General features: G+C 34.7%; 2 protein-coding genes across 2 annotated transcripts; both read left to right on the plus strand.

Annotated features, from left to right (window-relative positions):
- Nucleotides 1-2,240: 2,240 nt before the first annotated feature.
- On the plus strand, nt 2,241-11,907 carry LOC127086519 (cyanidin 3-O-galactoside 2''-O-xylosyltransferase FGGT1). The gene is made up of 2 exons (XM_051027293.1): nt 2,241-3,638; nt 11,241-11,907. The coding sequence occupies exons 1-2, from the start codon at nt 2,273-2,275 to the stop codon at nt 11,714-11,716; spliced, it is 1,842 nt and encodes a 613-aa protein (XP_050883250.1). The 5' UTR covers nt 2,241-2,272; the 3' UTR covers nt 11,717-11,907.
- Nucleotides 11,908-13,262: 1,355 nt separating this feature from the next.
- Nucleotides 13,263-14,764, plus strand: LOC127086520 (cyanidin 3-O-galactoside 2''-O-xylosyltransferase FGGT1-like). Its single transcript, XM_051027294.1, has one exon. It carries the CDS (start codon nt 13,349-13,351, stop codon nt 14,723-14,725), a length of 1,377 nt encoding a protein of 458 aa, XP_050883251.1. The 5' UTR covers nt 13,263-13,348; the 3' UTR covers nt 14,726-14,764.
- The last annotated feature ends 1,939 nt before the right edge of the window (nt 14,765-16,703 follow it).

The raw sequence follows: 16,703 nt of genomic DNA on the forward strand, positions 1-16,703 counted from the left end.
GTTGTTCCAACATGTGTGTAGTACATCATCTGGCCCTGGTTAGCAGACTATGATGGATGTTGTTAGGTGAGAAATTTCTTATTGAGATTCAATTAGATTTATTGCATATTATTTAACAATGTTTTTTTACAGTTGTTGAAGACCAAATTAGACTTAAATGGATATTTAAATTTGAATTTGAATTATAACAAATCATATCTTTTGGAGATTTTTACGGAGCACATCAAATCCAACAAAATTTAGCTATTATCATGGACAAATTTAATTCAGACATCCAAGAAGAAAAAGCTCACAATACATTGCTATATAATAAGACCCAATTCTCATGTTTGATAAGATTTTTGTGCGCTAGTTTAAGTTCTTAGTGCCTAGAGTTTTTTAGTCGTTTGTTTCTTGTTTCTTGTCTTAGTTGAGTTATAAATTCAACAACCAATAGAGTTTTTACTGAAGTTGATCACTTGTATTTAGTGAATGAGATAACGTGAGAAGGTTCTCATATTTAGGTGGAGTCCTAAATAGAAAATCACTAGTTGATGTTCCTATAAGTCTAATTGTATTAATTCTAAGTAGTGAGTTTCCTTTCTTGGGTAGAGTGCCCTCCAAATGTAGGTGTTATTTGCATCGAACTAAGTTATCAATCTTTTGTGTTATTTTATTGATTTCTACATTGTGTCATTGCTGCTGTTATAATGTTGTCTTACTGGTTTGACAAATTGGACTAATTTTCTCAACATCTATCCCTGAGGAATAAAATTTCATCATTAACAGCATTAGTAAAGGATTTCTTTTTGGAAGGGTGAACGATTAAAATTGAGATTGTTTTGGGTTTCTAAGTGCGAGAGAATGACCAAGGGATGCTCACGCTTCCATTTCGATGATCAGAGATTGGGTCGGCTGCCATAAAGGTAAGGGAATTTTTTATCCAACCCTATAGGCTGGAAAAACACCCTATGAAAATCCAAAAATGTCCCTCTGATTCCCAAAATGCACTCTATGATTCCCAAAATGCACCCTCTGATTCCAAAAAATGCACCCTACACATAAACAATTCATTCATTTTTTAGCCACACCTCAATTCTATGAATAAGTTTATTTCAGAAACGTATTTCTGGAGACTTTCCAGAAATACATTTATGGAACCTACTAAAGATAAAAAAAAATTGGTGGGTCTTGAGAAACTTGTTATTGCATCACAACAATCTCAATTTTCAAATAAAAAAATTTCAAATTTGAATTTGAATTTTTATCTGTTAACCATTGAGTCAATTTTGAGTATGTATTTGACTGAAAACAACTTCCTAGTCTCAATTTTTTGATTATTTTTTCTTACGGGAGTTTTAAAAGATTCTTTGCTGCAGAAAGTTGGAATTGTCAATGGACTATGATAATCAAATCCCCAAGTTTAATTTGAAGTTTCTTATTCTTCAATTTTTACCACAACTTGTGACTTTTCCTATGTGGTTTGAATGATGTACAAACACACTACAATCCTCGATAATTTGTGACCATAAATGAAAAAATACATAGTAAAAATCGACTACTGCGAGACACCCCTATTTTTGAAAATGCAATTAGGATTTTCGAATTAAATTTATATATAAAATTGGAGTGTGACTCAAAAATAAATGGACTGTATGTACGTGGCATGTATCCGAAGATACATCTCCAAAATAAAAAAAATATATTATTATATTTTTATGAGGCATTGGTGCATTAAAAATCCCTGAAGGTTATGCGTTTGGGGCCGAGAAAGCCGGGGAAGAACTGTGCTTCATTAGGTAAAAAAGATTGAATTGAACATTTATGTAGCTTATAAACGGAACTAATAGTAGTAAATGATTTTGTTATCAAAATTTACCTTACACATCAACTTAAACTTTTCTAAACCATATATAACCAAACTCACTTTCTACAATTCTCTAACCAAAATCATACAAATGAGAAAGAACAAAATAAATTATTCACGCAAATTGATGAGAAAAATGGACAACTTTCATTTATAAAAAAAAAAAAACAAAGGAGATGCAACTGTGGTCCCTAATTCTAAAACTTTCAATGTCTTTCTTGGATGAATAGTACTTATGCAGCTACCAACTAAGAATTTTTAAAAAAATTCCAACCTACTTAAATGTAGTGTAGTGATATTAGCAATGTGCACCACATATATATATATATATATATATATATATATATATATATATATATATATATATATATATATATATATATATATATATATATTCACTTCATTCCATTGAGTATCAAATAAACAATGGCTCCTCCTCCTCCTTTGCATATAGCAATGTTTCCATGGTTTGCTATGGGACACTTAACTCCATATCTTCACCTCTCCAACAAACTAGCCAAAAGGGGACACAAAATCTCATTCTTTATTCCCAAAAATACACAAACCAAATTACAACATCTCAACCTTAACCCAAATCTTATTACCTTTTTCCCTCTCAATGTTCCTCATGTTGATGGTCTTCCCCATGGCGCTGAAACATCTTCAGATGTACCCTTTTCTTTAGTCCCTCTTATTGCTACAGCCATGGACCAAACTGAGGACCAAATTGAACTTCTTCTAAAGGAACTAAAACCACAGATTGTTTTCTTTGATTTTCAATATTGGCTACCCAATTTGACTCAAAAACTTGGTATCAAAAGTCTTCAATACTGGATAGCTAGTCCTTTTTCAATATCTTACTTTTGGAATGGACCTAGACAAAGCCAAGGAAAAGGATTAACAGTAGAAGATCTCAAAAAACCACCTTCAGGCTACCCTGATTCATATATCAACCTTCATCAACATGAACTTCTGTTTCTATCTGGATCAAGGAAATTTGTATTTGGAAGCGGTGTATTTTTATACGACCGTTTGCACATAGGTACAAGTTTAGCAGATGCTATTGGTTTCAAAGGTTGCAAAGAAATTGATGGACCATATGCTGAATTTCTTGGAAATTTTTATGGAAAACCTTCTCTACTTTCAGGTCCTCTATTACCAGAATCACCAACAACTTCTTTAGATGAAAAATGGGCTTCATGGCTTAAAGGATTCAGACATGGTTCTGTGGTTTTTTGTGCATGTGGAAGTGAAGGTCCATTAGAACAAAATCAGTTTCAAGAGTTGTTACTTGGTCTTGAGTTAACAGGTTTTCCGTTTCTTGCAGCACTTAAGCCACCTAATGGATTTGAGTCTATTGAAGAAGCTTTACCTGAAGGGTTCGGTGAAAGAGTTAAAGGAAAAGGGATTGTTTATGGAAGTTGGATTCAACAACAATTGATTTTGGAACACCCTTCTGTTGGATGTTTCATAACACACTGTGGAGCTGCTTCTATAACTGAGGGACTTGTTAACACGTGTGAGTTGGTTTTGTTGCCACGTGTGGGTGTTGATCATATAATGAATGCAAGAATGATGAGTGAGAAATTGAAAGTAGGTGTGGAAGTTGAGAAAGGTGATGAAGATGGATTGTTTACAAAAGAAAGTGTTTGTAAAGCTGTGAAGATTGTGATGGATGATGAGAATGAGGTTGGAAGAGAAGTGAGAAAAAATAAGAATGAATTAAGGAAGTTTTTGTTGAGTGAGAATCTAGAGTCGTCATATGTTGATAGTTTCTGTGAAAAGCTTCAAGGTTCGATTTAAATATTTTGTGTTTTATTATTATTACTATTTATTTAGTGTGCTTGTATTATGGATTTATATATTATTTAATGTTTCAAATAGCATATAATTTATGTGATAAAAAAGATTAAATATATTTAAGCAAATTGGAGTGAGTATATAATAAGAATAAGAAGGTTAGTGGCATAAGCACACACTATCTTTACAAATAGTTGTTTATATTTTTAGTACTTAATTAATTCACATGGAGAAAAAGGTAATTCACATGATTGCTAAAAAATTGGCTTAAGTCTTTAGTCCTCTACTAAGGCGTTCATGATGTCACACCGCGAAAAATATTTAAACGAGTCGTACGTTCGAAGTTACAACATAATCATTGTTAGGGAAAGATAGTAAACTTAGATTTCGAGGACTAGGAGCCTCCACAGAATAAGAGAGAGAGGGACAGATTGGTACGAAAACTTGCTTATTTTATTCATTCTTTAAACATTCTATTTATAAGCAATACATAACAAACTGATAGTGACAGAATGCATTCAAAAGGAAGAATCTAGAGAATAATCTTTGCAAGATTTGGTGAATCCAATGATAAGCTGCCAGCTCATTTTCTCATAACTGAATTTGTTGCATCTTGAGTGACATAATCTTCTAGATATCTTGGTTTATTGATGTTTCTTTTGGGCTTATCATTGTGGGCTTCTTCGGTCATCCCTTCTTTGGTCCACATGCTATCAGTCGTTATCGAGTTTTATTTATTTCGAAAGAAAAAAGAAAATATCGATAAAACTCAGGAGTAGAGAAAAAGGGTGAGGAAGTCGGTTATGCAATGGGAAGATATTATCATCCCTCACATCAGTTGTACTCAACGAGAATTATTTTGATTGTTTTTTTTACGAGAATGAGTGTTATTATCTAAAGATTACTTGCAAAAGAAAAAAAAATATTTAATAATTAGTGTGTTCACCAAGGATTCGGACCCTTGTGCCTACGTATCCTTATAGTGTAATAAGGAAATCAAAACTTCGTAATTCATGGTAGAAAATACATATGGGTTGGTTGTTTTTAGTGAGCGATCTTAATGTTCGCGTTCTAGCAGTTTAACGTTGCTTGTATGCTCGCGCATGTGAGACTTAAGCGTCGTTCATGGTAGAACGGAAGTAACATGATATTTTTGAAAGGTTTTTGAATGATGTCCTGAGACGGAAAATTAGATTGATGAGTTGAGTTTGTTTTTAGATTTGAAAAATAATGTATTTATTTAAATTGCACTAAAGTCTATGAACGAAAGCGAATACTTTAAATTGTTTGGGTCTACGCCCCATACTCAAAGGTATTCTAGAAAAGGATATGAATAATCTCTCTGATCATTCCCCGTTGCTTAAGGCTCGTGACGTACAATTTATATCATATTTTTAAGTGTTTTTGAGTTTATTTATAAAGATAGTTTTAGTCTTAAATGGACAAGGAAAGAAAAGGAAGAAGTCCCAAAGGCCAATGTCTTAATATCCAGTATGCCTGCAACGTCTGTATGGAAGAAGACTTATCAATTATTGGACTTGAATTGCACTATAGTCTAGGAACGAAGGTGAATATTTTGAGTAACTGGGGCCTACGATCCATACTCAAAGGTAACCTAAACAAGAATATGAATAATCTCTCTCATCATTCTTCATTGTTTAAGGCTCGTGGTGCACAATTCACGTCAGAAGTGAAAAGTGTTCAAGAAGAACCTTTGTTATGCTTGAACAATGATTCAGTATCCAATCAGTCTATAATGTCTTGTCTGACTTGTATTGACTTGAGTGTGAAGTCTTGAGTGGTTTGTCTTGAAAGATCCAATGCAGCTCCAGTATAGGGGACTAGTCTTATCAAGTGTGTCATACGGTGAACTGACTTGGGGTGTTTTGCTTTTTATCGCAATGTCGCGGATAGCAAGAGTCGCCACCGACTTTTCTTTTATCCAATAAGGAAAGGTGGAAAAGAACAGGAAAGACCTCAATAGATTTTGGGTTCGGGAGGTACATTATACAAAGGGAAGGTGTTAGCACCCTTTGTATCCATGGTTATCCATGGGCTCTTAATTACTGGATCACTTATATTTTTGTCTGAAAAAGTGTCGGTGAATTGCTTAAAAAATGTTTGAAAGAGAGTTTAACTTTGTAATGATTCTCGTATGAATGTATACAAAGTATTTATCTCGTTTAATTTTGAAAGCGGTTTAGAAAAGGTTTTGAAAAGAGAATTTAATTTTGTAATGATTCTTGTATGAATGTATACAAAGTGGTTATCTCGTTTAGTTTTGAAAGTTGTTTAGAAAAATATGACTCGGTAATGATTCTAGTATGAATGTATACCCAGTGGTGATTTTCTAGGATTTGTAAAGTGTAAAGTGTGAGGGGTGGAAAATGTTTTAGGTTATGATCCAGTAATTGAGAGTTATACCTTCCTGAGGTCGTTATGGGCATTTCCTATCCTTATGAGGGTAAAACTGTCCTTACTATTGAGAAGTAAGTAATCTTACCCTTTGGATGTTTAAGGGTCATCGTAGGGTCATCGATAGGTCATTGAAGGCAACAGTTGTAAGGATACCTTAGCATTCGAAGGGACGATCATCATTTAACCGTAGGCTACACCGAAGGGTCATCGAGGGACGAAATCATATATTCGAAGGCAACATCCGAGGGACTATGATTTATTTTATGATGATTTAATCGAAGGGCCATTGCTAAGTGTATCCCCACATTCGCGGGACATGACCGTAATACCGTAATATCATAAGGCAAAAGAGAGGTCCAAGATCACATATTTAAAGGTCGCATTTGAAAGTTAATTAGGTGATTAAGTCCATACTAAAATCAATACATTAAAATTAATACATTAAAATTAATACATTAAAATTAATACATTAAAATTAACACATTAAAATTAATTAAGCAATTTAGGGTGAGTCTCCCCAAGGGTATCCCACAAATAAAGTGGAAGACCTAAACGGCGATCTTTTTCTGGGACATATGAACCTTTGCAAAATTCAACAAACGGGTTAGCATACCAAATCCGGGTGTAATCGTGGATTACACCGTAAAAGAAAAAAAACAGCAGCAAGAAAACAGTGTATAATTAACATAGGATCGACCAGATACGCATAAGACATAACAAACAAAATATTGGCGGCTGCCCCGTTCGCCTCTGCCTCGCCTAGCGAGGGCCTAGCGAATACTCGCTACATGCTCGCTTAGCGATGTGCTAGCGAGCGGCTGCGGGTTTTGAATTTCAGAACAGTATGACTTCAACCTGCGGCATGGCTTATGGCATTCAACACATAATTATATGGTTCAGCATTCACAATATCCAGGCACACTTAAATTCACATGCAAAACCTCAAATATGTTTATGAATTCAATTATAATATCACATGCAAGTTAAGAACATAAAGCGGTATCACATGCAAATTAAGAAAATAACATGATAATAGTAATGCAAACCTGTTTGCAATCGAATTGCAACCTTGAATTGGCGAGCCGGATTGAGTTGGGCGGCGGTAGCTTCGGGGCGAATGAACGGCTTTCAGGGTTTCCTTACTCGGAATCCTTCAAGTTGATCTCTAGGGTTTCTATGCCAGGGTTCCGTCCGTCTTCCTCTGTTTTTTCCCCGTTCTCCCTTCATTACTGAAGTGCTGGTATTTATAATGCCCTTTTTCATGACCTAATGGGCTCAGAACGAAGCCCGAAATTTTTTGTTGTCTGTCAGCTTCGCTAGGCGAGCTGGTAGCGAACGTTTGCTTCGCTAGGCGAGCGTGTAGCGAACGTTCGCTAGGCGAGCGTGTAGCGAACGTAACGTTCGCTAGGCGAGCGTGTAGCGAACAAGCCAGTTTGGGCCATTTTCTGGATTGGGCCATTCGTGAGCTGGGCCTTTGTCCCTTTAAGATCAGTGCCATAAAATGAGTCGGAATGCCCCTGAAAAATGTCTTGAAATATTAATGGGCAAATTTTGGGGTATGACAAAGTGATCAAGAGACTTTTGTTCACTTGACTTGACAGAGAGAACAAACACATGTCAAAGGATTTAGTTGATTAAAGAAAACTTTGATCAACTTAATCAATCGGGATAAGATTCTAGTTGTAAATCAGGCATAAGAATTTCATATTACTGAATTTGGAATAATTACTTTCTGAATAACTCTATTCTTAGCTGTGAAATAAAATCATTCTAGCTCATACTCTCACTTGTTCACCATATAGCATATTTTGTAATTGTAGTTCAGAGTTGTTAGTTGTACAATATTGTACTGTACTTTAGACAATAATATTTGATGATATACTATAACCAAAGTAACATATTTTTATTGGTTTGATTGTATCTGATAGAGATGTTAATTGATTTCGGAGTAACATTGTTGTTAGATAATTTAGCATCAACTAAGAGGAAGTGCTTGTATGCTATATTTTACGCTACATAGAACGCAAGTTGAAAAAGAAGTAAAATATTTCCACTTTGTAGAAAATTGATGATTGATTGAAAGAAAAAGAAAAAATGTAGAGAAAGAAAGTGAGAGAGATTGTATTATGAAGAAGTGTTTGTGATTGTATATGGGGATCTGATGAATTTGATTCAGCAAGCATAACATCTGAAGGAAGACAGGATAACAATAGGCTGATTGCAGAATTTACAGAGGCAGAGATCAAAAAAGTTGTTTGGGATTGTGAAAGTTCGAAGAACCCGGGGCCGGACGGTGTAAATTTTGTCTTCATCAAAGAATTCTGGGAAACCATCAAAGGAGACTTCATCAGACTCCTAGCTGAATTCCATGCCAATGGGAAAATCGTCCATGGAGCCAACATTGCTTTCATTGTTTTGGTTCCGAAACATGATAATCCGGTTGGAATGAGTGATTTTCGACTGATTGTTCTGATTGGTTGAATGGTTAAGGTGCTATCCAAGATTCTGGCTAACAGACTGAAACGGTAATGCATAAGGTTATTTCATCATCACAAAGTGCGTTCCTGGATGATAGACAACAGACAGCATAGTAGTTGCCAATGAATTAGTGGGTGAAGTAAAAAGAAATAAAATTGAAACTATAATGTTCAAAGTTGATTTTGAGAAGGCGTTTGATTCCGTAGATTGGAAGTACTTCGATCATGTCTTGCAAAAAATGGGCTTCCATAGAATATGGAGAAAATGGATTTCTACTTATCTCGCAAGTTCAAGTATGTTGGTATTGGTGAACAGAAGTCCAACAAAATGAGTTTAGAATGGAAAGAGGCCTCAGACAAGGCGATCCACTGTCCCCTTTCCTCTTTCTAGTGGCAGCTGAAGGCCTTCACTTGTTGATGTCAAAAGCGGTACAATGTAACCTCTTTGAGGGCTATCGCTTCGGATCAGAGGGAAAGTTAGTCTCCCACCTACAGTATGCAAATGACACAATCATTGCTGGTGTAAAAAGTTGGAAAAACGTTTGGGCTATTGAAGCATCGCTCCAACTTTTTGAAATGGTTTCCGGTTTAAAGATAAACTTCCACAAGAGCCTTCTAGTAGGCATTAACATATATCAATCCTGGTTGGAGGAAGCAGCTTCAGTATTGCACTGTAGAATTGGAGCTTTGCCTTTAAAGTGTCTGGGGTTACTGACTGGCAGAGACCTGCGTAGGGCAGGTTTTTGGAAACCAGTTCTTGACACGGTCAGAATCAGGCTATTTGGGTGGAACCACAAGCATTTATCGATTGGCGGTAGAATTGTCCTATTGAAGTCTGTCCTATATGCACTACCAGTCTACTTCCTTCTTTTTTCAAAGCTCCATCAGGTATAATCTTTAAACTCGAATCTCTCTTTAAAAATTTCTTTTGGGGCGGGGCTCGAATGTTAGGAAAATTAATTGGGTTCAGTGGGAGAAAGTATATCATAAAATGGAAGACGGGGCCTGGAGTAACTTCGGAAAACCATAGGTCTCTTGCTGTTGCATGGAACAACTTGGTTCCATCTAAGGTAGCAGTGATGGCCTGGAGACTTTTTCAGAAATGGCTCCCTTCGAAGGATAACTCATTAAAAGAGGCATCTTGAGTGAGTCTCACTCCGATTGCCCGGCAGAATACGGAATGGCTGAAAGTTCACCTCACCTCTTTTTTGTCTGTCCAATTTACTCTGCTCTGTGGCAGAAGATTCTTGCTTGGCTAAATATTTCAGCTGCTCTGCATAACAATGCCATAGCTCATTTAGAACATTTTACCAGACTGTTAGGCATGGGTAGTGTGAGGGACAACAGATTCTCCGTTATTTGGTTTGGTTGCATTTGGGTTGTGTGGAAGAGGCGTAACGAAAAGATCTTCAGGAACTCCAATGGGCTGTCGGATGCTTTGATTGATGAAGTTCAGGTGTTGTCTTGGAAGTGGTTAAATGCTAAGTTCAAAGGCTTCAACTATCCCTTAAGCCAATAGATTACAAATTCTTTGGACTGCTTATGATGTCCCTTTCTCGGCGTTATCGGTTAGCTTGAGGGGCTCCTGGTTCTGTTTTTGTTGGTTTGGTCGCTGCTTGTTTTTCTCTCTTTTGCAGTTGGCAGGCAATTGCAGTTCAGTTTCATTGTGTGCAGTTGGATTTGGAGCGTCTTTCAAGTTCGGGTGCTTAGGGAGCTGATCGGTCTTCTTTTGCGTTCCGTCTGTTGGAGTTCATTCGAGTTTTCAGCTGTGATCAAAATCTTGCAACAGTGGACATTCCTTCCTGGTGTTGCTGCAGAATTCCGGAGTCTATTGCGGTTCTCTTATATTTTCGGTTCAGCTCCAGCGCTAGATTGGGTGGTATCTGGTCTCTCAGGCTACTGTCTGTTTGAAGTATTTGGAGTCTTTTCTTCTTTTTAGCCTTTGCTTTTCATCTGGTGTAGCTTAGCTTGTAATGGTTTGAATTTTTTTTCTGAATTAGTGTTCTTTGTTTCTTGTACTGGTTCTGTTTTGAGCTGTTGTACCTTTGAACCGGTGTACTTTGTATCCTTGGACTCTTTCTGCAGCATTGCTTATGCTCCTAGAATGAGTTTATTAATTCTACTTTTGCCTTTTAAAAAAAAATTCTCAAACTAGACATGTTAAATTGAACACGAATTTAACCAATAAAACTAAAAAATATTTTTATAAAGCAAACATTGCTTTAAGAGTCCAAAGAATATAATTCCTAGGAGTTTGCAATCCATCAAACAAACAATTCTTCATAAATAAGTTTGGTAGTATGTGTTGGTTGGTTGGTTGACTCACTCTAACTAGTACACGTATTTACCTAACTGGCTAGCTCTACTCACTCATAGTATCATGTCTTTAAGCCACGATTTTTAGATAATTTGCATGCCCCCCAGGTGTTACATTTTGCAGCAACATTTGTCTTTCTCATATGGACATGCATCATGCATTATAAGTGAAAAATGATACAACTTTTATATATATATTTCTGTCCATAGTTCATTCCACTCAGTATCAAATAAACCATGGCTCCTCCTTTGCACATAGCTTAAGGGATTCAAACATGGTTCTGTGGTTTTTTGTGCATATAGAAGTGAAGGCCCATTGGAACAAAATCAGTTTCAAGAGTTGTTGCTTGGTCTTGAGTTAACAGGTTTTCCATTTCTTGCAGCACTCAAGCCACCTGATGGATTTGAGTCTATTGAAGGAGCTTTACCTGAAGGGTTCAGTGAAAGAGTTGAAAGAAAAAGGATGGTTTGTGGAAGTTGGATTCAACAACAATTGATTTTGGAACACCCTTCTGTTGGATGCTTCATAACACACCGTGGAGCTGCTTCTATAACTGAGGGACTTGTTAACACGTGCCAGTTGGTTTTGTTGCCACGTGTAGGTGCTGATCATATCATTAATGCAAGAATGTTGAGTAGAAAGTTGAAGATTGGTGTGGAAATTGAGAAAGGGGAAGAAGATGGATTGTTTACAAAAGAAAGTGTGTGTGAAGCTGTGAAGATTGTGATGGATGATGAGAATAAGGTTGGAAGAGAAGTGAGAGCAAATCATGAGAAAATGAGAAACTTCCTCATTAGCAACAACTTGGAATCTTCATGTGTTGATAGTTTCTGTCAAAAACTTTATGACTTGCTCTAGCATTTTCAGTTTGCTTATAAATAAGAATGATCTATCAGTTCTAGTAGACAGTAAACGATGTTGAATTTCAATTCAACAGCACTTGTATGCCTTATTTAAAGACACTCTAAACAATACAATGTTATTAAATAACCATCAGAGAGGCAGACAACCAAAGTGGAAAGTCATGCAGCCTGGAGTTTGAGGTTGAATATAGCTTTTCTCAATTCCAATTTGTATCTAAGAAGTAGCTAGCAACATTAAAATTATCTTCTTTGATAGAGATTATGTTACCAAGATTGCTCTCCAAGCAACTACAATTTGATATCCAGTCTTTTTAGATTTTGTACCTTGACCATATTTAAAACTCTAACGAATGTTATTTTCTACAAAAATCCACAATTTATGTATCACTCACTCTCCAAACATGTGAAACAACAATTTTATTGCTTATTCTAAAGATTTCAAAACTCCACTCTTCCCTCTTTTTTTGGTTTCAAATTTGCTCGCAAGCAATAAACACTTCCTTTGTTCATTAGTGCTCTTCCAAAAGATAGTAGTTTCCAAGTGTCATTATCGACCAAATCCTTAATCTTGTGATTCAATCTTTCAGTGGCAAGAACAAACAAGTAAATGGATAGGGGATCCCTTTATCTAATACCTCTAAGTGGATTAAAGAAATTGGTGTGGCCTCCATTCTAATTAATACACGTGATTGATAATTTATCCGATGGTAGGTAATAATACTCTTGATATTGTCATGAACTTCTAAACGATCAAGAGATTCCATAATAAAACTCCATTTAATTCGGTCATTGGTTTTTTCATGGTCAATATATAGTCTTAGTACCCTTCACCACGTGGTTCAGTGACCGGATAGTTTCTTGTAGAGTAAAGATATTATTTGTAGTGGAACAACCTAGAATGAAACTACTTTGATTATTAGAAATCATATAAAACATAATATATCACGTAATCTTTGAACTATAATCTTAGAGATAACTTTATATATGACCAACTGATTTTTGCCAATGAATTGAAACAGTGTTAGAGATGGAGGGAGTAGTTGATTTGTGAAAAGTACTTTAGAAATTCTTCTCTTCTAATATGCCTAATAAGTTCTTCATAAACAAGTTTGGTTGAGCAGTAGAATCTACAATGTGTCATGTTTTGTAGAATTATTTGTCTTTCTCATATAAAGATGCATATGTACAAAATTTTCAGACTGCATCAATACAATTTTAGCTTATTAAAAATAACAGACAGGCCAAAATTATAACATCTTAAAAATATACTAAAAAGGAACGATTTAATATATGATGACCCAACTCGTGGAATATTAAAAATGGTATGAATAGACATAAAATAACTTGAAAATCTTGGATGAGGGATTTGTTTTGTTGTTTGAATAACAAATTTGATTAGTATGACAGACTCATAGCTCTGTCTTGTTTCAACATGTCTCTTATTCAACAAAATGAAAAGTAATACAATACTATTTAGATCCACCGATCAAGGAGGCAACTAATAAAATTTTCATTATATATCAAATTTTTTATGGAACATTATGCATCAAATTGCTAAAACAGTTTATAATAAGTTTGTATTTTGTATAGGTGTCCCTGGTTCATTCCATTCAATATCAAATCAACCATGGATTCACCTTCTTCTTTGCACATAGCAATGTTTCCTTGGTTTGCTATGGGGCATTTAACTCCATATCTTCACCTCTCCAACAAATTAGCCAAAAGGGGACACAAAATCTCATTCTTCATTCCTAAAAACACAGTCAACAAGTTACTTCATCTCAACCTTCATCCAAATCTTATTACCTTTTTTCCTATCACAGTTCCACATGTTGATGGCCTTCCTCATGATGCTGAAACTACTTCCGATGTACCCTTTTCTTTATTCCCTCTTATTGCTACTGCCATGGACCAAACTCAGGAACAAATTGAACTTCTTTTGAGGGAGGTAATGCCACAAATAGTTTTCTTTGATTTTCAATATTGGCTACCAAACATAACTAGAAACCTTGGCATCAAAACTCTCCAATACATTATATTGACTCCAATATCAACAGCTTATCTTGGAAGTATACAAAAACAAAGTCAAGGAAAAGAGTTAACTGAAGTTGATTTTATGAAACCACCATCAGGATTCCCTGATTCTTGCATCAAGTTTCATTCACACGAACTTCGATACCTAGCTTCAACAACGAAAATTGTATTTGGAAGTGGTGTTTTCTTCTTCGATCGTTTGCACATAGGTACGACCTTGGCAGATGCAATTGGATTCAAAGGTTGCAATGAAATTGATGGATCCTATGCGGATTACATTGAAACTGTTTTTGGAAAACCTGTTGTGCTTTCAGGTCCTCTATTACCTGAGCCACCAAATACTATTTTAGATGAAAAATGGGAATCATGGCTTAAGGGATTCAAATATGGTTCTGTGGTTTTCTGTGCTTACGGAAGTGAAGGTCCATTAGAACAAAATCAGTTTCAAGAGTTGTTGCTTGGTCTTGAGTCAACAGGTTTTCCATTTCTTGCAGCACTTAAACCACCTAATGGATTTGAGTCTATTGAGGAAGCCTTGCCTGAAGGATTCAATGAAAGAGTTAAAGGAAAAGGGATTGTTTATGGAAGTTGGATTCAACAACAATTGATTTTAGAACACCCTTCTGTTGGATGTTTCATAACACACTGTGGAGCGGCTTCTATAACCGAGGGGCTCGTTAACACGTGCCAGTTGGTTTTGTTGCCACTTGTCGGCTCTGATCATATCATGAATGCAAGAGTGATGGGCACAAAGTTGAAGGTTGGTGTGGAAGTTGAGAAAGGTGATGAAGATGGATTGTTTACAAAAGAAAGTGTATGCAAAGCAGTGAAGATTGTGATGGATGATGAGAATGAGGTTGGAAGAGAAGTGAGAGCAAATCATGACAACATGAGAAACTTCCTCATTAGCAACAACTTAGAATCATCATGTGTTGACAGTTTCTGTCAAAAACTTTATGATATGTTCTAGCATTTCCAGTTACAAAAATAATGAATGTTGCTGATTCAATTTGCTTATAAATCAGAATTACACTTTTATGCCTTAAATTTAGATATAGTTTTTATCGCAATCGTATAATCATACAGTTAAAAATTACAGTTGGATACAGAGTCTACTAGTTAGGAAATCACCTGACTAATTCTTGAAGCTTCTCACAAAGAATATTTGCGTCAACTTTCACTCCACAAAACCTTCTCCCACTTCCTTCCATCAAAAGCCAAGAAGCAGATAATTCTGCAATTTTGCAAAGCTTCTTACCAAAATATGCAAAGCAAACCAAACCAAACCAAACCAAATCTGCAAATTCTCGTATCTTAATAATTTTAAGTCAGACAATAAAACAAACAGTTTATAAGCATATCAATTTCTACATAATCTCTTCTCATTGAGAAAACTGAATTATCCATACTCTCTATGGTTCTTTGTCATTCTGAACTGCATATTCTCTTTTCTACAAATGTCACAACTACTAATTGAACCACAATTTCGATATCCTTCATCTTTGAATTTGGCATAATTTAAGTAATATTTTTTTATAGATATATAATAAGTTTTCATGTAAAATATACTAAAGAAATATTATTTTGATTTAGATGCATTCCTATGCAATGTTTTATGTCTTTTTTTCTCTATTTTAAAACTCACCTTTATGAGACCGTTTATTTTAACTTTTTTTTTTAAAATGATTTTTATAATTTAACTTAATTTTTTTTTAAGAAAAATTTCATAACAACTTTAAATGAAAATTTGGTTTGAATGATTATTTTTAAAATAATATTTTAGATATTTTATTATTTTATTGAATTTTTTTGGATATCAAAATTTCAAAAAATCACTTAATTTTGAAATTATTTCAAATAGTTTTTCATAAAAATTATTTTTGAAAAAAATTACGATTTTTACTATGTTTTGATCTTTAATATTATATGTTTATGTTATATGATATCGAAATTAGTCTTTCAATTTAAAAAAAACGATATAAAAGAACTTATAATATTTTTAAAGACGATTTTATAAAATCCATTTTTAAAATTATAAAGAAAAATCCATAAGCTAAAACAAACATGCTCTATATCCCTTAATTTCATAATTCTTATGAGTTTTTTATCCTCTTCGCTTTTGCACATGTTCTCATGCAATACGTTTGACATTGTAATTAATCTCTAATTGAGATTTAAAAAGACAAAATGATTAATTGAATTTTTAATATAATCTAAAAAATCAATTAATAGAATTAATATATACATTTTAAATATTCTTTATATTTTTTAATTTTGCAAATGCGTCTTTTTCGTCTCATACGAACCTTAGAATTCATAAATTTAAATCTTTATAGGCACGGAAACAGGGTGTGGCGGAGACGGATTTAAGCATTATCAGCTCTACCCCATCCAAAGTTGGAAGTAACAAATGACCACCCACCTTATCCCCAACAAGGAACAGTTTTCCCGCACCCACCCGCAAAAATTATATATGTTTTAAAATGTATTTTTTTGCATAACAATAAAAATCAATAATCATATTAAATATTTGGTTAATTTAATAATAATTATAATTAATGATTATTTTTATTTAATCTATATTTTCAAAAAGAAATGAATAATTATTCTAATAAGTTTGTTATATTAAGATTTAGAAAAAAAAAATTATAAACTTATTAAAAATAAACATAATAAAATAAATTTAATAGGTCGAAACGGGGGTGGGTATGTGGCGGATACTAGCATCCCTATCCCTACCCCTGCCCGAATAATAAAAATTAGATTTTCCTCGCGCCCGTCCCCATCCTCAGTTAAATCAGATTTTTCCCATTAAATTTGAGGCATGGGCGGCCGAATCTAGGGGTGGATTGTATTGCCATGCCTAATTTCTTCTTCGCTCTCTCAAAGCAAACCAAAGCAGATTCAATCATCCTTGTTATTCAACATGTCGAGCACTCTGATTCTTC

This window comes from Lathyrus oleraceus, chromosome 5 (genome assembly GCF_024323335.1).
Source record: "Lathyrus oleraceus cultivar Zhongwan6 chromosome 5, CAAS_Psat_ZW6_1.0, whole genome shotgun sequence".
Taxonomy (NCBI): domain Eukaryota; kingdom Viridiplantae; phylum Streptophyta; class Magnoliopsida; order Fabales; family Fabaceae; genus Lathyrus; species Lathyrus oleraceus.

Coding starts and splice junctions, on each gene's coding strand:
- LOC127086520 (XM_051027294.1), top strand. CDS start 13,349: ATGGATTCACCTTCTTCTTTGCACATAGCAATGTTTCCTTGGTTTGCT.
- LOC127086519 (XM_051027293.1), top strand. CDS start 2,273: ATGGCTCCTCCTCCTCCTTTGCATATAGCAATGTTTCCATGGTTTGCT. Junction 3,639..11,240: donor TTTCTGTGAAAAGCTTCAAG/GTTCGATTTAAA, acceptor CATTTCTTGCAG/CACTCAAGCCACCTGATGGA.